Genomic DNA, 24,813 nt, shown 5'->3' with positions numbered 1-24,813 from the left:
TCCCAGGAGCCTCTGCTTGGATCCTACTCCAAGGGTGGCCTCCAGCATCTTGGCCAGCCCATTTCCAGCACCCTATTTTAAACTACAACTCCCAGTAGCCTCCTCTCGCCAAACCCTTCAAAGAGGGTTTCCCAGCAGCCTCCTGGGCGAAGAGCCCCGCCCCTGGGAGAGGCTCTGTAGGCTTCCTGGAGCCCTCCGTCCACCCCGCCCCTGTCACGTGATGCATCCTCGCCAACTGGCGCGCAGAAAATGGCGGAGGGCGGTGGCCAAGGGCGGGGAGGCCGCAGGGGGAGGACCTGAAGGGGGCGGAGCGGGGCCCGGGAGCCCAGCAGCCTGGCAACGGCGGTGGCGCCCGGATCCCAAGGTGGGTGAACGCTTGCGGCTGGCCTGTCTCCCAGCTGGCTGTTGCGGGGACCCGTGATGTGGTCGGGATGGGGGACCAAGAAGAGGAAGTTGAGACTCCCCAGGACGGCAGGTCCCGAGGTGTCTCACAGCGCCCGGGGGGTGGGTGGATTTGCCCAAATGCCTGGCTGTTCCCGCCGGCCAGGGCTGAGGCCAGAGAGCAGCAGGCAGGTGTCTCCGGCTTCCAGGTTCTCCTCGTCCAAGGTCTCAGGCCCATGGCGCGCGAAGGTCGGGTCTGGAATCCGGGCCGGATGGCCGGAGGGCCGGGGGATGGGGGTTGGGGCGTCGTGGCCGCTGCCTGGACTTTACTTCCCGGTCCTGGGGCGGCGAGTGGGCCAGGCGGCCGCCCTGTCTCCTTGGCGACGCGCCTCTGCTGGTCCTCACCGCGGCTCTGCGCGCGGGGTGGGTACCCGCCTCATCCCCCGTGGGTTCTGTGGAGCGACCACAGCTGGTCATTTGCCGTGAGTCCTGGTTCTGCGCTCTTTGCCAGTGTTTGTTTCTGTCACAAATGGGAGGTTTGTCTGTTTTTGCAACAGTTAAAGGAAGATCTGAAAGGGAAAGGTTAGTTCCCTGAAACGCAGTCGGAAGTATGCACAGGCACCAGCAAGCGCTGTTTGCCGGGTTACCTCCCTTAACTGTCTTTTGCTGCACTCAGGAAGTGAAAACTAATTTTAGTTTTTGCCTAAGCAAAGATGAAATGATCTGCTGAAAAAAAATACTATACGCCTTTTATACGCATACGAAGGATGAGGTGAAGTGGATTGTAACTGGTTTTAAAACAGAAATACTAAACCTTCACAATAGAATGATGGCATTTTAGAATTGACTGGGACCTTGAAGTTCATATAGTTCATTTATTTCCTGGATGGGGAAACTGAAGCTCAGAGAGGATAACTAATGTGACACAGGCTGCCAGACAACTTAATGGCAAAGCTAATATAAGTCGGGTCTCTGGGGGATATCTTGGCGGCTGGCTAGCCTGGGTACTTTTTTTTTTTTAATCATGGCTCAGTTTTTGTTCCTTGTAAACTATCCACCTTAGAGTTTGAGACTGAGCCAGCGATTTTGTTGTAGCTCAAACTGTTTTGAATTTCCTTCTAAACCAGATTACCAGCCAAATAAGACAAGCTTGTTAATTTATAGACACATGTTGTTTTCATCCAACATATATTTTGGGCACAATTAACTTATTTACCAGATTTGACTTTGAGTGACTTTTGGCTATTTCACAAACCAAATCTATCCTTGAGAGATTCCACACCATTGATTAGGTTCAAACCATTGGTGCTGGCAGGGTATAGCAAGCTCCTGACATGTTTGAAAGTGGATAACATTCATTGGAGTCTTCAGATTTTGGTGTGGTTATTAAATAATTGGTCTCCTTATCTTAAAATTGTAACACATTTATCAAGTTGTCAGTTGTTTCATTCATTCATTCAACCCAGAAGGCCTGTGGTCTGTTCACAATGTCCTACACACTGGGAAGACAGCAGACAGTACCACTGATGAAGTCCCTGCCTTACAGAACTAATATGTAGGGAAGTAGACAATAAAAAATAAACAATGCTATATTTTCCAGTGGAGATAAACAATATGAAGAAAAATAGAGCTTTGGAACTCTATGATGACAACAGGCTGGCATGAATGAGAGTGAGTTGGACATTACTTTGAGTTGATAGTTTTAGACTAATTATAATAAATAAATTACTGTAAATACATCGACTAATTACAGTACATAAATTTTGAAACAGACATACTACTCCATTACAGTAAATAAATTGAAAAGTAAATCTGTCTGACTCAGATTCTGTGGAATCCATCATTTCTCCAGACATTCCCTTTTGGATGATAAGTGCACCACAGCCTCATTTTTAATTGAATTTTCCCCCTTACATGCAAACATTAAGTGGTTTTAAACACCTAGAGAGGTAGTTTTCAAGTCCCTTGCTGTATCAGTGGTTACCTCACTCTCGCTACAGAAGACACTGTTGAGGTCAGTGTCGGTTGTTGATTTCTCTTCCTGCACACTGGTTTGTACTGGGAACCTACTATCTGAAATGTAGGTTCTTGTCAATCTTCATATTGTGTGGTTTGTAAAGAAAAATTAATTTTGAAATTACAGGCATACCTTGGAGAAATGGCAGGTTCAGTTCCAGACCACCACAGTAAAGTGACTATCACAGTAAAACGAGTGGTCATCTTTTTGCTTGTGGAGGGTTTTGGTTTTGCCTTCAATTTGTTAAAAACACATCTGTGAGGTGCAATAAAGTGAAGTACGACACAAGGTATGCCTGTAGCTCTAGAGTGAAGAAGCACTCAGCTTCTTAAGAACAAGAATGCCAGTAAACTGGCATTAATGATAGCTTATTCTGAAAGTTCATCTGACAAAAAAAAAAAAAGTTCATCTGCTTAGTTAATACCTTTTCAGTTCTCTCATGTTCTATATGTTCAGTGGCTTCAAAACAAATGTTTTCATTTGTACAGGTTCTGAAAAATGATAAGTTACATAAACTACTCTAGTAATCTTTGTTCCAAAATAAAAGGAGGATTAACAAAATGTAGTTACTTTAAAAACCACCAAAAGAACATGTGGTTCTTGCTCTTATTGAAGGCTCCAAAATGAGAAAAGCAGAGCCTTTTCAAGGCTTACTAGGCGACAGTTTGAACTGGTGGCCAAAGGATTTCAAAGGCTAGCGTTTCTTGTTATTTCTAAAGTTTTTTTTTTAATTGTATAAAAGAATAAGTGGTTGTTTTCATTATTCTTTAGTAATCCCTGTCCCTGCTTCTGACCTCTTTGAAGTTCTGCTTTCTTTATTTTCTGGTTTCTCAGTTCATTTTTCCTTTCTGGCAGATGGGGTGACAGGGGTTGTCATTTGCCTATAAGCTATTGACTCTGGATTTAAATCCAGGCTCTAGTATTATCTGTGTGAATTTAGGGGAGTTACTTACCTCTGTACCTCAGTTTCCTTATCTGTAAAATGAAAATAATAATTGTAACTTCCTCAAAGGGAAGTTGGGTAGGACTGAGTGATGCTCTATGTTAAATGTTTAGAATAGGCTCTCAAGAAAAGTTGAACTACATGGAACTCCTTTCTTTTGACTTGAACTACATGGAACTCCATTTTTTTCTTTTAAAGAAAATAAAAGGATTTCAGCCATGTTTTAATAAAGTTTTGGAAATCTAGTAAGCCTGATTTTCTAGACATTTATCTTCATTTCATTATTGAATAGAGCATTTAGTTTCATGTGATGTTGGCAGCAGCGATCAGAGTTCTTGCAGTGTAAGTTCCCTTTACTGTCTAGATTCAAATAACTTGAGTTCATATTTTGTTTGTTGTTACAAATAAGAATAGAACAAGAGAATCCTTTAAATCCCTCTGCTTTGAAAGCGAGAAGGAACCAGGAGACCCAGTTGGAGTTAGTCAACTGGAGATCCAGTTGCCAGTATGCAGGGGTTCTCAAACTACGGCCTGCGGGCCACATGCAAATACAAATACTGTATTTGTTCCCATTTTGGTTTTTTACTTCAAAATAAGATATGTGCAGTGTGCATAGGAATTTGCCCATAGTTTTTTTGTTGTTGTTTTTTTTTAACTATAGTCTGGCCCTCCAATCATCTGAGGGACAGTGAACTGGCCCCCTGTTTAAAGAGTGTGAGGACCCCTGCCATTATGTAATTGGAGGATGGATTTTCATGTTAAATGTTTACAATGTATTTTTTCACAAGAGTGCCAAGACAGTCTCATCTTTTTGTTTTTAAGAATGTGGCAAGCATTTCTTTAGAAAATTGGCATCCTGCACTACTACCTTCATTCTGATTCTACCTGAGGAACAAGTAGTGGAAAAGAGCCTTGTGTCATGTAAGGTGGTAGAAATCTTCTTGAGTTTGAACTCCATAAGACAGGTTCAAGTCCCAGTTGCACCTCTTAACTCTATGACACGGGACAAGTCATTTTACCTCACTGCTGGTGTCTCTTCCATTTGTAAGATAGATCTAAGAAAACCTGCCCTACCAAATTCCCAGAGCTATTCAGAGTCAAATGTGCAGCAGCACCCTTTGAAGACACTGTGGCATTATTGTTATTGCAGTTGTGTGTTATATAAGCCATCATTATTGGGAGAACTTGTGTTAAAGGGCAGCGTCCTTCCTGTTCTTAGCTCATCTCCCCCATAGCTAAAGGTGTGGCCTCTGCCTCACTCTCCCTCTTCTGTCAGCATTGAGATATGCAAGTGTTTTATTTGACTTTCTCAAATGGATCTGAAGCCATTGGTACACCTCCCAAGTTTCCGTTTTCTTTATTACTAAAATGATAGTACTGTAAAACCAACAATCATAGGGCTATAAATAGCAAGGCAGTCTCTCCATCACAGAATAGCCCCTGCAGTGTCTCAAAATGGAAGTCTTTCCTTTTTCAAATCAGCACCTTACCTTAGATCCTCAATGCAGCTTGAGACACTGCCAGGTTCCTCCACCCATACTAAACTGGCTGATGGCCTCTTGGTGTTGGGACAAGAAGAAATCCAATGACCCAGTCGCTCCCCAGGTCCTCACTGCCTTATTCAAACAGGACAGGTGCTGAGTACTCCTTTGTTTGTTACTTGAATTTGATTCTCAGTATCTTGAAATTACTCCATTAAGTAGCTCTTGAAAATTTCATGTACTTACATTAGTTTAGTATCATGTTCCTCAACTCTTCGTTTTAATATGTAACACCTTTGTATTTCAGTATTAGCTTTTTTCCATTTCCTAACTTGTAATTAAGATGGCTGAGGTTGGAGACGTTGTTCTGGGCAGGTTAAACCTAATGTAGCCTTCTTCATGCAGTAGACATTTACTAAACATTCTTTGACTTCAACTGGGCAAGGGGGACAAAGTTTAGAATTGTTTGGATGAGTTCATTTCAAGAAATTCAGTTGTCTGTGGCTTATATCCCTGACTGCAACGTGAAACAGCAGAGCTCATGCTTAGCCTTTCTTTCCATGGTCAATTAGCAAATGAATAAGAAAGTTCTTTAAGTCCAGTGCTGAGAGAGAGGTCTCACATATTGCTTTCCCACCATTTTCTTCCCAGCTTCTGAATTTTTGGACTATTGTCATGAACAGTTTTCAGTTAGGTTCGTTTGGGGGGGGGGGTTGCTTGCTGGTATGGGGTGTGCAGGGGTAAGGGAAGTTAAAGGGTAATACTTGAAAGTAAAGAGAAAGCAACTTGTTTGTAACTCCTCCAGCTTGGATTCCCTTGCCTGCAGACCTTGACAACACAGCAATGCCCTTTCTTTAGTTTGTAGTCATTGTTATATGTTGCTATCACATCCTTGAGATTTTTGTGAGAAGGAAACAGTTTGTTTCCCAGAGCCTCTTGCAGTGGAACGGATCATGGTGTCCTTTTTTACCCTGCGTGGGAGCTCTGGAGGCAGAGGTGGGTCCTGAAGGGAATTCTTAGCCTCAGGTAGTGGTGCTTATAATGTCTTTGTCTGAACTTTAAGTTCCTTTATATCCCTAAGATGATTTACATAAGGACTGAGGAGAACTGGGACTTCTCTCAAGGTTCATTCCAGGAGGGTTGCAATTGACCTGAGCTGTTTTACTGAAATAAGAAATAACCCTGCACAGCAATGACCTCTGGCCATGACATGTCAGTACTATTTGTGGGTCATAATAAGAAGGAAGACTTACACTTGGTTTCAGTGAGACCCCAGAAGGGTGTTGCTCTTGACACTGGTTATGTGGTAGGCAGGATATAAGAAACAACAGTCAAGATTCCATTTCAAACTTCCTAGTCCAGAATTGTTCCTTGTACATATCAGTGGTTCCCATCTGAGATCAAGTTCCATTCCCTACCGCCCTCACAGGTAGAAGGCAATTGGAGTTGACCCTCACCTCTTTGTAATCCTCCCTGCAAGACATAATAACTGATTTTTGAAAGTTGAGGCTGAGTGTAACCCTGCTGGCCATTTCCTTTACTTGCTATTATCAACTCTGAATTGGTGTGATCATTCTTCTAGAAGTTCCCATCACTTCTTAACAGCAAACAGTTTTTCCTTGTTGATAAATAGCACCTGGATGCCCCTGCTCCTCCTCAGCTCCCAGGAGTTTAGGGGACATGTAGAATCTTAGCTCCCTGCCAGACCTGCACAACTAGAATCTGCATTTTAATAAGACCCCCACCCAAGTGATCTGTATGCAAATGAAAGTTTGAGAAGCTGGGATAAGTAGCAATTCACATCCTGGCTTCCCCACTGACCCATCGGCTGCACTGTCCACTAGAAAGATAATTCATGCCACATGTAATCAGTTTTCCTAGTAGCCACATTAAAAAAGTAAAGAAACAGATGAAATAAATTTTTATAATAGATTTTGATTTAACCCAGTATATCCAAAATATCATTTCATCATGTAATCAGTATAATAATTAGTGAGATGTCTTCCCCTTCTTCTGTACTAAGTTGTAGAATTCTGGTATGTACTTTCCATTTACTGCACCCTTCAATTTGGACTAGCCATATTTCACGTTTTCAGAGCTACATGGCCTGGTGGCTCCAGTGTTGGACAGCACAGTTTGGAGAGATACATTTAAAAAAATATTTTTATTGATTTCAGAGAGGAAGGGAGAGGGAGAGAGAGAGAGAAACATCAGTGATGAGAGAGAATCATTGATTGGCTGCCTCCTGCATGCCCCACACTGGGGATCAAGTCGACAACCCAGGCATGTGCCCTGATCCGGATTCGAACCGTGACCTCCTGGTTCACAGGTCAACATCCAACCACTGAGCCACACCGGCCGGGTGAGAGATAATTTTGACCTTAATGTGCAGGTAATGTTAGCAGATTCACTGTCAAGGCCACTGCCACCTCTGTGAAATCTCGTGTTGGTGTTTGGTGTAATCTGGGCCAAGCTTTTTGCCCAATGCTATGACATATATCTAATTTGACTCCTCACAGCATCTCCACTAAGTACCAGAGAATTCTTTTCTCCATTTCAGTTTGGTAAGTCAGTTTAAGAAGTCACCATTGATATACATGTGAAATGCAAGTATCTTTCTTGGGGGCATCTTCAAAGAACTTGAAGAATTCCTTCTTCTCAGGCTCTTTGGAGAGGGCCAGGCTGGAAAACCTAGTGGTTTGCCATGCTGACTATTCTTTAGCATCACCTGGAGCAGTGATTCTCAACCTTCTGGCCCTTTAAATACCGTTCCTCATGTTGTGACCCAACCATAAAATTATTTTCGTTGCTACTTCATAACTGTAATGTTGCTACTGTTATGAATCGTCATGTAAATATCTGATATGCAGGATGGTCTTAGGCAACCCCTGTGAAAGGGTCATTCGACCCCCAAAGGGGTCTCGACCCACAGGTTGAGAACCACTGACCTAGAGAGCTTTAACAACCTGCTGACCAGGCTCCCCCAACAGACCTTCAGATTTATTTGATATGGGGGAGATCAGACATCTGCATTTTAAACTGCTTGGGTGATTCTAGCGTGCTGCTGTGGAGCAGCTATGATAGGAGCATTCATATCCCCAAGCTGACTGCCCTGCTAATCACCTGGACTTCAGGTTGAAATGCAGATTTGTTGTCAGTGGGTCTTCAACTGTTGGAGAACCCTTCCCTTGTGCTGCTTTGACTCCCACTGTGACTTTGAGCAGCCAGATCATCAGCATCACCTAAGGGTGTGGCCCAAATGACAAGTTCACTGTCAGCCAGGGTGGAGTGTCTGATTCTGTAGGTTCGGGGTGGGCCCAAGATCTGTATTTGAGAGGGTGCAATGTTTTCCATACTTCACCAGAAAGTATTATATTTACTTTAGGTTTTGTGTAGGCAAAATTCTGGTGTACACTTTTTTTTTTGCATAAATAGATGTTGAGTTTTATCAGCCCTCTTTTTCTGCCTTTATGGAGATACATTTCCCTCCCCAATTTAAACCTGTTAACATGTGAGTTATTAAAGGGGATTTTCTAATATAACTTTGCTGCATTAGTCAGATTTGTATTGCTCACGTGAACACAATGTGTTTCTTACTGCTGTATTTGATTGGTAGCATTTTCTGTCTTTGTGAGTGAGATTTGGCTTTAATTTTCCTTTCTGTGCTGTCTCTATCTAGTTTAGTATCATTTTGCTAACCTTGTAAAGTGGGTTGAGAGTACTGAATTCCCTTTTTCTGGTCTCTAGAAGTTTGTATAAGATTGGATTGAGTGTTTGGTAAAAACATGTCCCCAGAGCCACCTGGGCCTAGTGTTTTGGTATGGGAAGATTTTAAACTACCAGTTAATATCTGCCATATCTGTAGTTTTGTCTATTTTTCATTCTTAAATATTAATATTATTTATTTATGCTTTCTCTCTTTTTTCTTGATTAGTCTTACCAAGGGCTTTTTTCAGTTGTGGTTATGTAGTATGAGGTTTGTCAGCAAGCAGAAATGAATGAGCATAATTTTATTCTCATTATTTTGATTAATTTTTAGTGAGTAACAACTTCATATGATTTTAAAGTCAAATTTATATCAAGGTATATTCTGGGAAGCTTTACTTTCATACCTGTCTCCTGCCAAGCATGCTGTCCACCCCCACCCTCCTCAATCAATATCATTAGTTTTTTGTGATTTTTAAAAATATATATTTTGATTGATTTCAGAGAGAAAGGGAGAGAAAAAGAGATATAGAAACATCAGTGATGAGAATCATTGATTGGCTGCCTCCTGCACGCCCCTGATTGGGGATCGAGCCTGCAAACTGGGCATGTACCCTGACTGGGAATAGAACTGTGACCTCCTGGTTTATAGGTTTATGCTTGATCACTGAGCCACACTGTCCAGACACTATATCATTAATTTTAAATTTATTCTTCTATGTTTCTTCTTTTGAAAATTTGAGTAAGCATGTACACACTCACATACACACACACACACACACTTGTATTCCCTCCTTTTCTTATACCAAAAAAGCATACTACATACACTAATCAGCTTCTTGCTTTTTTCACTTAAAATACATTCTGGAAATCTGTTTTCTTCTTCCTTCTGTCTGGATTTATTCTGCTGTTTTGATATTTTAAAACATAGTATGTTTATTATTTAATTATAGTATATGTATATTCTAATTTTCATTGTGATTATTTCATTCATCTGTGAGTTGCTTAGAAGTCTATTTTTAAATTTACAGCTGAAACCGGTTTGGCTCAGTGGATAGAGCGTCGGCCTGCGGACTGAGAGGTCCCAGGTTCGATTCCGGTCAAGGGCATGTACCTTGGTTGCGGGCACATCCCTGGTAGGAGATGTGCAGGAGGCAGCTGATCGATGTTTCTCTCTCATCGATGTTTCTAACTCTCTATCTCTCTCCCTTCCTCTCTGTAAAAAATCAATAAAATATATATTTTAAAAAAATAAATAAATTTACAAATATATTTTCTAGGTATTTTTATTTGCTATTAGTATTTTTTTAATCCTTACCCGAGGATATGTTTTTCATTTATTCTAGAGAGGAAGGGAGAGGGAGAGGAAAAAAGGGAGGGAGGGAAGAGATAGAGAGACATCAATGTGATAGAAACATCGATTGGTTGCCTCCCCTTTGTGCCCTGACTGGGGATCAAAGGTACAACCTGGGTATATATATACCTTTACTGGGAATCGAACTCGAGACCCTTCTGTGCATGGGACAGCACTCTAACCAACTGAGCAACACCAGCTAGAGCTCTAGGTATTTTTAAAACTGATTTCTAATTTAACTGTATTAAGGTCAAAGAATGTGGTCTGAATACTAGTAGTTATTTGAGATGTGTTGAGGGTAGATTTATATAGTATCTTGTGGTTGTTTTTTATTTAGCAGAATGTTTTTTGTACTCATCCACCACATTGTCTCAAGTATAAGCAGTTGGTGACTCTGTTTCTGAGTAGTATTCTGAAGTGTGGCTGTAATATACTGTAACATAATTTGTCCATGTCGATGAACATTTGAGTTGATTCTGGGTTGGTTTTTTTTTGTTTTTTGGTGTTTTGTTTTGTTTTGTTGTGTGTGTGTGTGTGTGTGTGTGTGTGTGTGTGTTTGCCATTATGAATAGAGTGCTATCAACATTTGCTTACAGGTCTTTTATGTGGACTTAAATGTTTCATTGCTGGGCCATATATTTAGTGTATATTTAACTTTACAAGAAACTGTCAACCTATTTTCCAAAGTGCCATTTTGCATTTCTACTGGCAAAGTCTGAGAGTTCTGCGTGGGACATGTCCTCACCGATACTTTTTATTATCTGTCTTGTTAAATTGCAGCCATTTCAGTGGGTGTGTAATGGTAGCACATTGTGGTTTTAATGTGCATATTCCTATGACTAACGATGATGAGTGTATCTTCATGTATATCTTTTTTTTTTTCATGTATATCTTATTGGCCATTCATATATCTTTGGTAAAGTGTGTGCTTAAATATTTTGCCTGTTTCTTATTGGATTGTTTTATTATTAAGTTATAAGATGTCTTCATACATTTTGGATACAGACCTTTATCAGATATGTGATTTGCAAGTACTTTCTTCCCAAACTGTGATTTATCCTTTCATTTTCTTAACTGTGCCATTGAAAGAGCAAAGGTTTTTCCTTTTGATAAAAATCCAGTTTAGCCCTGGCTAGTGTGGCTCAGTTTGTTGGGCATCGTCCCATGTACCAAAGGGTTGCTGGTTCAATTCTGGGTCAGGTCACATGTCTAGGTTGCAGGCTTGATCCCCAGCGGGGGCTGTGCAGGAGGCAGCCAATGGATGTTGCTCTCTCACGTGGGTGTTTCTCTTCCTCTCTCTCTAAAATTCAATAAACTATTCTTTTTTAAAAATCCAGTTTATCATTTTTTCCTGCTATGGTTTGTGCTTTTTGTGCTCTTAGAAATCTTTGCCTAACTTAGGTTCCCAAAGATTTTCTCCTATGTCTCCATCTAGGACCGTGGTCGGCAAACTGCGGCTCGTGAGCCACATGCAGCTCTTTGGCCCCTTGAGTGTGGCTCTTCCTAAGCCTTAGGAGTACCCTAATTAAGTTAATAACAATGTACCTACCTATATAGTTTAAGTTTAAAAAATTTGGCTCTCAAAAGAAATTCCAATCGTTGTACTGTTGATATTTGGCTCTGTTGACTAATGAGTTTGCTGACCACTGCTCTAGAACTTTGCAGTTTTAGCTCATATGTTTCGCTCTATAGTGGCAAACAGACCCCATTTTATACTTTAATTCCCGTTTGTTTATTGCTAACAATACAAATACAATTTTTATGTTGACCTTGGGTATCGTGTAACCTTACTAATTTTAGTAGTTCTAATAGTTTTCTGTAATATTTTTAGGATTTTTTTGACATACATGATCATGTCATTTACAAATACAATTTTACTTCTTCCTTCCAATATGTTATGCCTTTTATTTCTTTTTCTTGCCTTATTAAACTTGCTAAGATCTCTGAAAGATATTGAATGCACTGTTCCCACACTTAGTGGGAAAGTATTTCATCTTTCACCATTAAGAATGATGTTAGCTATAGGTTTTACATAGGTTCCCTTGACTATTCCTAGTTTACTGAGAGTTTATTTTTATTATGATTAGATGTTGAATTATGTTTGTAGAATTATGTATGTCTCAGATACCATCTTCAGGAAGATAATATACCTTGGGAATTCTTTTTTTTTTTTTTTCTTCAATCCTCACCCAAGAATACTTTTTCCTTTGCTTTTTTTTTTTTTTTTAAGAGCGAGAGGGAGGAAGGGAGGGAGAGGAGAGGGATGGAGGGGGAGGGAGTGAAAAAGAGAAACATTGATATGAGAGAGACACATCGATTGGTTGCCTCCCACACCCGGGATCCAACCTGCAACCCAGGTATGTGCCCTTGACCTGGAATCAAACATTTGATCCTTAAGTGCACAGGTAGACACTCTAACTACTTTGCAACACTGGCCTGTGTGGGAATTCTTTGTATTCTTCTATGGAGCAGCATATAATGCTCCTTCAGAAGCCATGGAAATTATCTGTATTAGATTTATATGTGTCACAGTTATAGTAATAGTACTGGAATTTCTTCATCTTCCCTTTCTTTGCCATTTTTTGACACTGGTTTTGGTTCCTCTTTATCTCCTTGCTTTTTATTTCTGACTTTTAGATTATTTCTTCCACATCTATGAAAACTTCCTCCCTGTGAACAGTGCCAAGTTCTAGAAGTGTGTGTGTGTGTGTGTGTGTGTGTGTGTGTGTGTGTGCACGCGCGCGCGCGCATTTCTTTCACCTTCTTCTATAGCAGGGGTGGGTGGCCACTTGTATATATGGCTAGAATAATAGGTAACTGCCCCAAGCAGGAAGATAAACATTGTCCATACTCTGGGTCACTGCAAGTCTTTCTCTTTCTGAATCTCCAAGGCTTCTAATGAAGCCAGTCTTTAGAGATTGCTTTTGGACACTCAGTCTAATACTGTGGCAAACTGCCTCTTGGGCAGGCTTCTAGTCCTGGTGCTGATCTCTGTGAACCTTCAAGGTCAACCTGCTCTTGTAAATTGTGACTAATTAAGATATATCAAGCTTAGCATTTTCAATAATTGGGAGACCCTATGCAACATTTAAAAAAAAATCTCACTTTCTGCTTTTTACTTCTAGCCCATGCAGAGAAGAAACAGGAAGCTCCAAATCAAAATTATCCAGCCCATTTTTTGAACTCTTCTTTAGAAGTGCCTTAAGAGATCATGGCACTTTTTTAAAAATGTCCTCAATGGTGTCAAGTCTTGGAGTGAGGCCTTGGTTTTTGGCTCTAGGCTGAAATAATTTGGGGGCCCACCTATTAAATACAGAGAGTGAGCATTCATGTTGTTGTAAGCATTGTGTTTTAAATTAATTGAGATATGGTAAAATTCACAAGAAGATGTTTTATTTGGCTTTAAACTGTAAAGGCAGCCCTTGCTGGTGTGTCTCAGTTGGTTGAGCATTGTCCTGTGCACTGAAAGGTTCCTGGTTTGATTCCTCATCAGAGCACATGACCAGGTTGCGAGTTCGGTCGTGACCATGGTGCCTGCAGGATGCAACCAAATAATGTTTCTCTCTCACATATATGGTTTTTTTTCTCTCTCTCTCCCTCTTTCTCTCCCTCCCTCTCTAAAATCAATAAACACATATTTTAATGTTTTAAAAACTCTAAAGGCAGTTTCAAAAAAAAGAATTGGAAGAATACTGGGAATAGTTGACAGTGTTGCTGGAATAAGTGCACACCATCTAAAGGGACTACTTTGAAGAATAACTCATCTAGCTACATATATGCTGATGGGCATTTTAACAAAGATCTCACTATAGCATAGTTGTGCCTCATGGGGAATTTATTCTATTTTTGTTTATTAGTAATAAAAATTTTCCTCCTTTAAAAATATAGCTTGAAAAAACTCTTCTGTGATACAAAGTAATATTGCAGTGGACAAACCAGATGAAATGTACTGGTTTAGTGCCTGGATTTTTTTGGGAAAGTAAACTATTTGTTTACTTATCTTTAAAATGAAGACTAGACTTCTTTATGACTATCTGATTTTGTTACATAGAGATGGAAATCCTAAAAAGTTTTTTTATTCAGTTGTGTAAGCAGAAGGCATTAAATCCCCATTTTTAACTTGGTCATCTATTAGAGAATTAGTGGGTAAGAGTGCCAGACTGATTGTGTTTGAATTCTAACATTGGTAGTTCTTAGTGGACATGTTTTTTAACCTTCCTGTTCCTTGGGGTTGTGTGTTTTCATATGAAGGTAATAATAGTAGTTGCCTTATGAGGTTGTTGGGGGCATTGAATGAGTTCATCTGTGCTTAAAACACTACCTGGCACATCATAAAGGATTAATAAATGGAAGCCATAATCATTGATGACCAGATATTCTATTTTGCCTTAGTTGTATAGTATCATCTGTATTTATTATTATTTAATTTATATCTATTCATTGTCTTTATCACTACTTAATTTGTCTTACATTTATTTATCTCCCCAACTCAGTTACTAGCTCCTTGAAGATCGGACTCATTTTTTTTAAGAATTTCCTATTGTGTTCCAGAGTAGTTGCCCAATATATAGTTATTAACTGATTTTTTTTTACCTCTTTGGAAAAAAGATTAAACAGTTATTCATGCTGATTGAAGAGTGTTTCAGTAATGATTGGCCTGGTATCATTTCATTATTTCTTCTAAGAAGTGGTATTAATATATCAGTGCTGGTTAATTTAATAGATATTTAGTGGATGCTTATAGATGGATTGACAAACTAAATTGTTCTGAATGTAACCACATGATCATTTTGTAGATTGTTAATTTCTATAGCCAACCTCTTATCTCTGTTATGAATTGGATTGTGTCCCCCAGAAAGATATGTTGATAGACCTATGCCCCAGTACCTTGGAATATGACCTTATTTGGAAATAGGGTCATTGCAGATATAACTAGTTAAGGTCATACTGGAGGAGGATGGACCCTTAATCCAATATGACCGGTGTCCTTAGAGGAGAACAATATGCAGAGACAAACAGAGAAGAAGGCCATGTGATGACCGACACAGAGATAGAAATGCTGCGGTTGCAACCACCAAAAGCTGGAAGAGACAGGAAGGACCCTGCCCTTAAGCCTGACGGGGAGCATGGCCCTGCTGACACCCTGATTTCAGGCTTGTAGCCTTTAGAACTGGGAGAGAATAAATTTATTTTGTAAGCTTTCAGTTTGTGGCACTTTATTACAGTAGCTTTAGGAAACTCAGACAGCGCCCATCCATTCTTTTGCCTCCCCCCGTCCCTGCCCCTTGCTGCTTGAATTAGAGTGTTGACAACCCTGGCTTTTATTTTTCATTTCATCTCAAATGGTTGATGTGCCTACATTTTCATCCATTAGCCATCTCATTATATTGAGAAGATGGCTAATGGATGAAAATGCACGTGTGTGCGCGCACACACACACACACACACACTTACTCCAAGATCAGAAAAAGCTACTGGAAAATCTAGCACAAAAACCCATTGCAGTTCTCACATGTGTGCTGGAAGTAGGAGACATTTACAAGATTGTTCATAACAGCACTGTTTGTAACAGCAAAACCTGGAACCAGTTCAAATAACCACTGAGAAGAGCATGGCTAACAAAGTGTGAACAATGGACTACTATGCAGCAGGGAAAATGAGTGGAGCACAACTCCACACATTCACATTTATGGCTCTCACAACAATGCAAGGGGCAGAAGAATGTGTAACAATTCCAGTTATATATAAAAGTTCAAACTCAACATAATATTTAGGGATATATACTACATATGTGGAAAAGTTATACAGATATGCAAAGTAGTTATAAACACAAAAAATCAGCCCTAGAGAGGGAGGCTGGAGAATCTTTAATGGCTAAAGATTGATGTCTCCAAAGTCATGAAAGTTTATGAGGGTGATCCTGTATTCATTTATTAATTGACTGAGCGCTCAAACTGCTCTGTGCTGGTACCACAGTGTGAAACAGCCCTTGCCCTTAGGAAGCTCAGATATAACAAAGACCCAAAACACCAATGGATACACAGAGTATAGCATGACAAGTGAAATATTAGAAATTTGTACAATGTACAGAAAAGTGAGGTGTGTGTTTGTGTGTGCGTCAGGAAAATCTTCCTGTGTCTTGAAGCAGATAAATAAGGAGCCTATGCCAACAAAACCCTGCTTCTCCCCCACAGTGAAAGTGCCTGGAGGAATTGGTCCGAATGGCAGGTTATCATCTCCAGCCTTTTCTCTTCTCTTTATTTTTCTAAAAACTGCACATCCGCTCTTTAGTTCCCTTCTGTTCCTCCCCCTCTACCACTAATTCCAGTTGGAGGAATCTTTGTCAGTAATGCTCAGTCCGAGAAGGTCCTTAGAAAGTAAGGAGATGTTTTGAACCGGCACCTTCATTACTATTACAGCTATGACTGTTTGCATATGTTTATTCTTATCATCAACATTTACAATTAACTTTTGTTTAAGGTACTTTTTACTTATACATGTAAATTGTATTTTTGGGGAACAGTGTCTAACGGGGAAATAGTTAAACAAAATATACTTTTGTCATGGAGCAGATCAGCTGGGTTCATAAATTTGGGAATTGGCAGGTGGATGGGGAACTTGATCTTGTTTCTATTTTAAAACTCTGTTTACTGGCAGGTATCTGATGGTTACAAAATCCATTGGCAAATTTAAAGACCTGTTTAAATGTATATAATGTCATTACTAGGTAGCCTTTTTATTTAAAAAAGTTAACCTGATGGTGGTTGACTTTTCTAATAGTTTATTTAGCATACCAACTTCAATTTATGAAGCATTCTAAAGTTACTCTGTTCCATAGCCACAGCTTATGCCTCTAAAGCCATTCAGCTGTCTTGAAGATATGCCACTTGTTCTGAGGGGACCAAGTAATAGAGTGAATGGATCAGCTCAAATCCATCACCATCCATGGGGAAAAATGATTCAAAATACGTTCTCCACTGGGTCTGAATTGTGTTGTTTTTAGCCAGTGGTCTTTACAACATATAAAGAAGTAAAAGTAAGCATATTGTGATCTTTAAAATGAATAATTAGTATTAAAATAATTCAGAGTGAATTTCTAAATGATATACTATTTAATATTTCATAATTTCCAAAGAAGAATCATCAAACCCCTTTTAGCCCTGAGGTTTGATGTCACTAAGACAAATCAAGAAGCTCTGATGTATATGTTTTGCAATTATCTACTTGGATAATAAGCAGTTTACTTTGACAGGAGGGTACTGTTTTAGAATAAATACAGTTAGATTTACTCTAAGAAGCCTCTAGTGTATTTCTAGATTCCTGGGTTAGAATATAAGGTAATGAGGCAAGGTCTCCATGTTAGGGATCCCATGGAAAGTTTCCCTGGGCTAGGACTTGAGTATATACTTTTTTAATGGAAATAGGCATGCTTTGAGGATAAATTGCTTTAAGGCTGTTCAGAGCCTTGCCAAAATTATATGGATCATCTTAGAAAATGTGTATGCAGAATGGTTAGGCAGTGTTAGACATCATGTATTTTATGAAGAATCCAGCCAAATATATTAGTGCCAGTTTGTGGAATGACTTAGATTTTATCTAAACATCTCCTGTAAGGGGAAGGGACCTGTGACTCTGTTTTGCCATCTGCTATGCCAGCATTTTGCATGTTCCTCATCACAGCTTCATGTGGTAGGTAGTATCATGTCCATTTCACAGATAGGGAACTGCAGTTTATCCAGGGTTACATGACTATTATTATTATTACTCAGGTGACAAAGTTGGTATTTGAAACATAAACTGGTCTAAATACAGAAACCCCTTCTTTTGTCAACTACATGGCACAGTTTTGCAGCTGGTCATAGTGCATTTTTATAAGGTATGGCTGTGAATGGTGGGGTTAATAACAATTATTATTTGCTTTGGCGGAGGGAATTTCACTTTGAAATAATGTATTTTAATAGTTTAAGGCGGAGGGTGACAGCTTGTTTTTGTAAATAAAGTCTTACTGGCTTACAGCCACATTCTATCATTTCCGCATCACCTATGGCTTTCATGCTACAACAGTGTTCAATAGCTGCAATAGAGTCTTTATGGCTCACAAAACCTAAAATATTTACTACTAGAGGCCCGATGTATGAAATTCATGCACTCAGGGGGTTCCCTCAGCCCAGCCTGTGCCCTCTTGCCGTCTGGGAGCCCTTGGGGGAATTCCCACTGATGGGGAGTGGGCTGAAGCTGTCAGTTGGACATCCTTGGTGCTGCCACAGGGGCAGGAGATGTTCCCGCCACCGCTGCTGCACTCGCAGTGTTCCCACTACCGCTGATAGGCTCACAGCTTCTGATTGAGCGGCACTCCCCCTGTGGGAGCACATTGACCACCAGAGGGCAGCTCCTGCATTGAGCGTCTGCCCCCTGGTGGTCAGTGCACATCATAGCAATCAGTTGTTCTGCTGTTCGGTCGATTTGCATATTAGCCTTTTATTATATAGGACTAGAAGCCCATTGCACGAAGATTCGCTCAATAGGCCTTCCTTCCCCTGGCTGCCGGCACCAGTTTTCCTCCGGCACCTGGGACCCAGGTCTTTGGTCTGGCCGCAGCAGAGAAGCCAAGCCTCTTCAGTCTTCAGTTTTCACTCTGGTCGGAGCCACTTGTGTATGCAAATTAACCGCCATCTTTGTTGGGTTAATTTGCAGTGTCACTCTGATTGGCTGGTGGGCATAGCAGAGTGACACCAATTTGCATGTTTCTCTTTTATTAGTGTAGATGTGCCCTTTTACAGAAAAAGTTTACCAATCCCTGTTCAAAGGAAAATGTATAGAAATGAAATAAATTTCTAGTTTTGCAAACCATCATTTGTTTTCATGTGGGCTGGGCTAATGTAGAAGTTGAATTGATAGTGTACTAGTCTCAAAATGGTTGGGATGTGAACATTTCTCTTTTATGCTGAGAGTGGTTTGGTTGAAGACATCTCAAGGCATCTTTTTCATTTTCTTGCCTCCTAGGTGTCCTACAGTCAGAGCAACTTTAATGCAAAAGTCAGAATAAGTTGATTTATTAAATCCTGTGTTTCCTGGCACTCCAGGTACAGAACTTCCTGCTATTAGTTCTCATAGAGGAGAGGTAATACTCCCCTTAGAGGCCACATTGGAAATGGGAGAGGGTGTTTTTGTTTTTAATGTAATGTGTTGTAAAATAAATTATTTCATTATACTTCAGTATCCTTTTATTTCTCCTTTATACTGGAGTTAGGACATTATATCGATTACTTTTTGAAATTGTGTTTAGGTTGATAATATTTATGATTTTTGTTTTAGGCTAGCAACAGAAAGTTGTTTTATAAGAAAGGGAGCATTGGGGCTTCCCTACGTATTTGGCATTTGTTTTCAAAACAGACTTCCAAGTAAAGAGACCTCCTTGGGGAAGACCTGGAATTCTCAACTCAGAGGCTACTTATGCATAACTTCTCACTTGCTGGTAGGCTTTAGAAGTTCATTTTCAGACTGGGTAGAGTTTCTCTAGCTTTCAAGGGACCCTCCAGAGCAGCGGTCGCCAATCTTTTGGATCTCACAGACCACCAGTGGTCCATGAACCACCAGTTGGCGACCGCTGCTCCAGAGAAAGAACATTCTTAAACTTCATTTAAATGTGAACACAGGGTAAGAAAGCACACTGATTAAAAAAAAAAAGAAGAAGAAGAAGAAGACCTGCATGCCTTTTGTCTCTGTTGTTACATGGAAAGTTCAGTAAAACCACTAATTTAGGCCCATTGATCAGGCGACCATGTAAACTAGAGCTCCCATTGGAGTTTAGATTTTGCTTGCAAAGGCTCTGTGAAGGAGAGGTCAAACTTATTTTCTGGTTCTACTGCTTTTAGATTTTTACAAGAGGGTAAAAATGGTCCTCATTTGTTTGAAAGTGTTTATACTTATGTCTGCTGCAGGTGTTTTGTTGAGTCCTATTTTTCATATTCAGTGGAGAGTAGAATAGTTTCTTAGTCTGGAAGAAGGGCATGATGGAAGATGTTTGGGTGCCTGAATTTGAAATGTCCATTTCTTAGGAAGTAGTATGGTAGTGTTCAAGTTCTTTTTAGTGCTATTGCCTCAAGGAGGCATAAGTTAATGCTGCCATTCTGCTGCCCAGGGCCATCATGCCTTGATTAGGCAAAGATTTGTTCCACCATTTTTTAAGCTTGCATGAATTTCTGCCTTAAATGAAACATTGGGCAAATAGCAGTTATTGCCCAGTTCATACATTCATTTAACAAATGCCTATCAAGTACCTAATGGGTGTCAGCCAGTCACTGTTACAGGTGTTGTAAATGGAGCGGTAAATAAAACAGCCCAGAATCCCCATCTGGTGGGGACTTGTATTCTGGTGAGGGCTTGTATTCTGGTGGGGGTTTGTATTCTGATGGGTTGAGGTAGAGGATAACAACAGATATCTGAAAGTTGGTAAGTGGTAGGAAGAAGATCTGGAGAGGGGCAGAGAGAAGACAAAGACAAAGAGAGAGAGGTGGTAGAGAGGAGGTGGGAAACTGGGGGAGACAGACAAGGGAATACCATGAGACCACTGAGGTTATTTGTCTTGAATTTAAGGAGAAACACAATTAAGGCCATGTTGTGACTTAAAGTTTTGATTTATTATATAATGCCACCTTTATTTGAAGGGAGTTGGCAGCCCCAAAGATTTCTTGCTTAAATGAGTTATTTTCTTAACTATGATTCTTAGTCTAAAACTCCTTTTCTGCTGAACTTGGGACCAGTCACATCTAACATGTTGTTGTTGTCTTTTAAAAATAGAGACCATTTGGAAGCTCTTTTCTCTGGGTGGAAAGGACATTGCAGTGTTGGTCAAGAGACCTAGGCTAGAGCTAGCCTTGCCACTAACTCATGCCAGGGCCTTGTCACACACTCTCTAGGCTCTCCTGCTCATCTCCATAATAGGGAGGTTTGGGCTTAAATCATAACAAAAGTTGTTTTTCAGGGTCAAAAATGATAGAAGTCTGTCTACCTTTGGTTAGAATCTTGTAATTAGCATATATATATATATATATATATATATATATATATATATATATATATATATATATATATGGCATTACATTTCGATTTTCACTTTAAAGCCAAGGTAACCTCAGTTCAAATGTTTTTTGAACAAAAAGGATTAAAATGAGCTTTAGAGGCTTTGAGCAAAATACTCTATAACCAAAAGGGTAGCTGACTTTTGTAAACTTCACTATAGTTTCTAATTATTATTGAACTGTGTTTAGACCAATGTAGATATTTTATAGATGAAAGTATAGATGAAATTTCCATGCTTAATAAGTTCAAGAAAGCCTAGGGCCTGTGCTCGTCCATCTAGTACATTTTCCACAGCACTATACTGCTTTCCCTGGTCCTAATGAGACATTATTTTCATGTACTTTTTAAAGAGAAGCTTTATAGCTAGGTCACTACCAGCAATGCATTATCCTGATAGTCATTAACTTTCTTCCTAGTATTTATAGGGTCAGGACTAATTTGTAGAATAGATTATGGTGTCAGCATTCAATAATTACCCTTTCGTAATTGAAAAAAATGATAATAATTTGTTTAACAAATATACCGGGCACTGTTCTAAAACCTAAGGCCAGAGAAGTTAAATAACCTTCCCAAGGTCAAATACTGAGATGCAGAGTCAGAATTTGAATTGAGTCAGCTCCAACATCTATGCTTTCCAGCATCATACTGTTCCAGCTTCTGTGTATTTCAGGAATAATTGGAACCATTCAACAAAAAGAGGTTCACTGATGAGCTTTTACAGTGAACCTCGTCTCAAAACTGACCCACTTACCTGGGCCCTTGGATTTCTCAGATTTGTACTTGGTCTGACTTTTAGTAGCAGTTAATATAACTCTAAAATGAGCGCTTTAGACATAAAGACTGCATATTATATGAATTCATTTATATAAAATGTCCAGGATGGGCAAATCTGTAGAGAGAGCAAATTCGTGATAGCTTCGGGCCTGGGAGAATGGGGAGTGATGAGTGACTAATAATGGTACGGGATTTCTCCTTTGGGGTGATGACAATGTTCTAAGGTTTACTGCGGTTATAGTTGCATAACTCTGTGGATATACTAAAAGCCATTAAATTGTACACTTGAAGAGGGTGAGTTGTACAATATTTGAGTTATGTGTCAATAAGGTAGTTAAAAATAAGGGGGAAATGTTGACTTTCCTCTATTATATTTAGTTCATTTTAAGTTGAAAAATTTAAATGAGTATTGAAAATAGGAAGATTAATCTTTTATGGTTTATAAACAGGAACAGGAAGGTGAAGACTGAATTGACTACATAACCCAACATTTTTAATTTCTTCTGTTGACTTGATAGTAATAATTTAACTTTTGTTTGAAAACATTGACTTTTTAAATGATTTAAATATTATAGTATTTGATTACTAAAAAGTAATTTTGTATCTGTTACTGAAGGAAATTCCCTAAATATATAATCTTATTTAGTCAATAGAATAATTTTAGGGCAAAAATATCTGACTTGCTCTATCTAGTCCATCTCATCCATTCTCCTATCTCAGAATAAAGGGTTATTTTGCTGGGATTTGAATTTAAGGTTAGAGAAGCTTTTCAAGGATATTCTGTCAGAATTTAATTCATTTTAGAGTTATTATTCATTAATCTTTTTAAAAAGTTATTTCTAATTTTAGGTTGTGCCACATCTTAGTATGAGTTTCAGGTTTTTGAAGTTTAGTATCCCTTTTTATAAGGAAGTGTTGTACTTTGCCCTAATTGTTCATTTTTATGTCTCAGCAGTAGTTCCCTAGTTTCAGTGTTCAGGGATTTGGTGAACCAATATACCATCTAACCTCATCATGATGTTTCACAATTATTATGTGTTTTGCACATTCACTAAATAGTTATGAGTATCAACTGTGTGCCAGGATACAGCCATGACCCAGATCTACCCCCAGCCTTGCCTTAGAGAGCTGAATGCTGAGGATGGGGGGCTGATAGTCCTAATCTTATAAGATTGTCCTCATCTGACCATTTCTCTGCCTCTTCATTCCCATGGTTACGCTTATCTGCATCTTGTCATCTCTCTTGGGCCTTACTTAATGACAGTGATTGGCACCGAAAAGCTATCAGATCACTAGTTTTTGTGCTAAGGTGTGTTGATATTCTCCATGCTGCATTTTGTTAGCAAGTAGTTACTCATTTAATGAGCCTGGGGAAAAGATCCCACAAATAACAACAGTCAGTTTGTTGAACTGAATGCTGTGTACCTCCCTGTAGCTTCAGTGTACTTCTCTGTCACTAACTTTGATTAATAAAATAACTGAAACATTACTTAGATTCCTGTTGTGATAATCTTCACAAGTGTAAATCTTGCATTAAAACATTGTATATGTGCTGACATGATGCTTTCATTTATGTCTGACTTGTGATGAATATGCATTATTTAAATTAAGTAAGTGTATGCTTTCCTTAGAAAATTCTGATTAAATCAAATCTTACTAATTTGATTTCTATCAAATTCATGCCACTTTAAATTGCCTTAATTTGAAGAAAATAGAATTCTTTTGTTGTTGTTGTTGTTGTTAATCCTCGCCTGAGGATATTTTTTCCCATTGATTTTTAAAGAGAGTGGAAGGATGGGGAGAGACAGAAAAAAACATTGATGTGAGAGAAACACATCGATTGGTTGCCTCCCGCACTTGGCCCCAACCAATGCTGGGGATTGAACCTGCAACCGAGGTACATGCCCTTGACCAGAATCTAACCCACAACCCTATAATCCTTGGGCCAATACTCTAGCCACTGAGCAACCAGTTAAGACAAAAATAGAATTCTTAAAGGGGGAAATACTGTGAGTTCAATTGTCTACCCTTTTTATTGCTCTGCTGCTTCTAAGTAATCTTTAAAAATTAAGAAATGTGGAAATTTGAGGCCTGTTGCACAGTTGCTAAACATTAAATTCTTTTAGATGACTATGACTGCAATGAATAAAAAAATCCAGGAATATGTGTGCTATCTTCCTATGGGCTCCCCCATGCATACATAGCTAGCTGCCCTTTCCTGTTCTTCCATAGTGCCCTGCACCTTTCCCAAAGCTCTGTCCTTGACTGGTACTGTGCTTAGTCCTTTGTGTGTGTCATTCCCACTGGAGACTACAGTGGAAATAGGGACTGTAAAGTGTAGTACTGTTGGTTCTCAATTACAATATTTAAATAGCAGGATACAGCCATGACCCAGATGGACCCCCAACATTTGTTACATATGTCTGAAATTGCATACAATTCCGTTGATATTGAATGTTGTCTTTCTTGGTAGAGTTCCAGTATGGCTTCTGCACCATCTTCTAAATATAATTCACGCTCCTTGGAAAATGAGTCTATTAAGAGGGTAAGTCGTGTTTTCAGATTTATCCCATCTCTTTCTCCGCATTTCTCTTTTCATATTAGGCAGTCATTTTAAATTTATTGAATTATTAATTACATTATTCATTCACATAATTTAAATACTTCAGTACATGTGGTTTTATTTATTATCCCACCTTGTTCGAGAAAAAACAGGCTACCTTATATGTTTTATTTGAGTTTAGTTTGTAAATCCTTTCATGTAACTTCATTTTTTAGATTCTCTGTGTTGTGAATATTACATTTGTGTTATAGGCAGTCCCTCTCCCCTGAAAGTTTTCTGAAAGAGATATTGGAAAACCCTCCTGAATATTGACATTATTTTCTAATTATGATGATAAAATAGTTGCATGACTGAAACAAATACAACATTAACAGAAAATGGTTCAAAGTATTGAGGAGAAAATTATATAACTAGAGGAAGATTTTGGAGCATAAATTGGAAGTAAGGGATCAATTTAAAATAAGCTTTATTCATGGCCCTTTAAGGCTTTTGATACATATTCTTGATTATCCA

General features: G+C 39.2%; 1 protein-coding gene across 5 annotated transcripts in view; it reads left to right on the top strand.

The window, feature by feature from the left end:
• Window positions 1-292: 292 nt before the first annotated feature.
• The window catches only part of MTM1 (myotubularin 1), a 110,341-nt gene continuing 85,820 nt past the window's right edge, over window positions 293-24,813 (top strand). For 2 of the 5 annotated variants that reach the window (XM_059679009.1, XM_059679008.1), the window contains exons 1-2: window positions 293-364; window positions 24,211-24,282. In XM_059679009.1, the coding sequence (XP_059534992.1) occupies window positions 24,266-24,282 (17 nt within the window). In that variant the 5' untranslated portion in view covers window positions 293-364; window positions 24,211-24,265. Of the gene's footprint in view, window positions 365-1,988; window positions 2,053-24,210; window positions 24,283-24,813 lie in introns of those variants that run through there. The other 3 variants (XM_059679007.1, XM_059679006.1, XM_059679010.1) reach the window with 3 other exon arrangements.

The sequence above is a fragment of the Myotis daubentonii genome, chromosome X, assembly GCF_963259705.1.
Source record: "Myotis daubentonii chromosome X, mMyoDau2.1, whole genome shotgun sequence".
NCBI lineage: Eukaryota > Metazoa > Chordata > Mammalia > Chiroptera > Vespertilionidae > Myotis > Myotis daubentonii.
The sequence above is the reverse complement of the archived record's forward strand: the minus strand, read 5'-3'. Positions and strand labels throughout refer to the sequence as shown.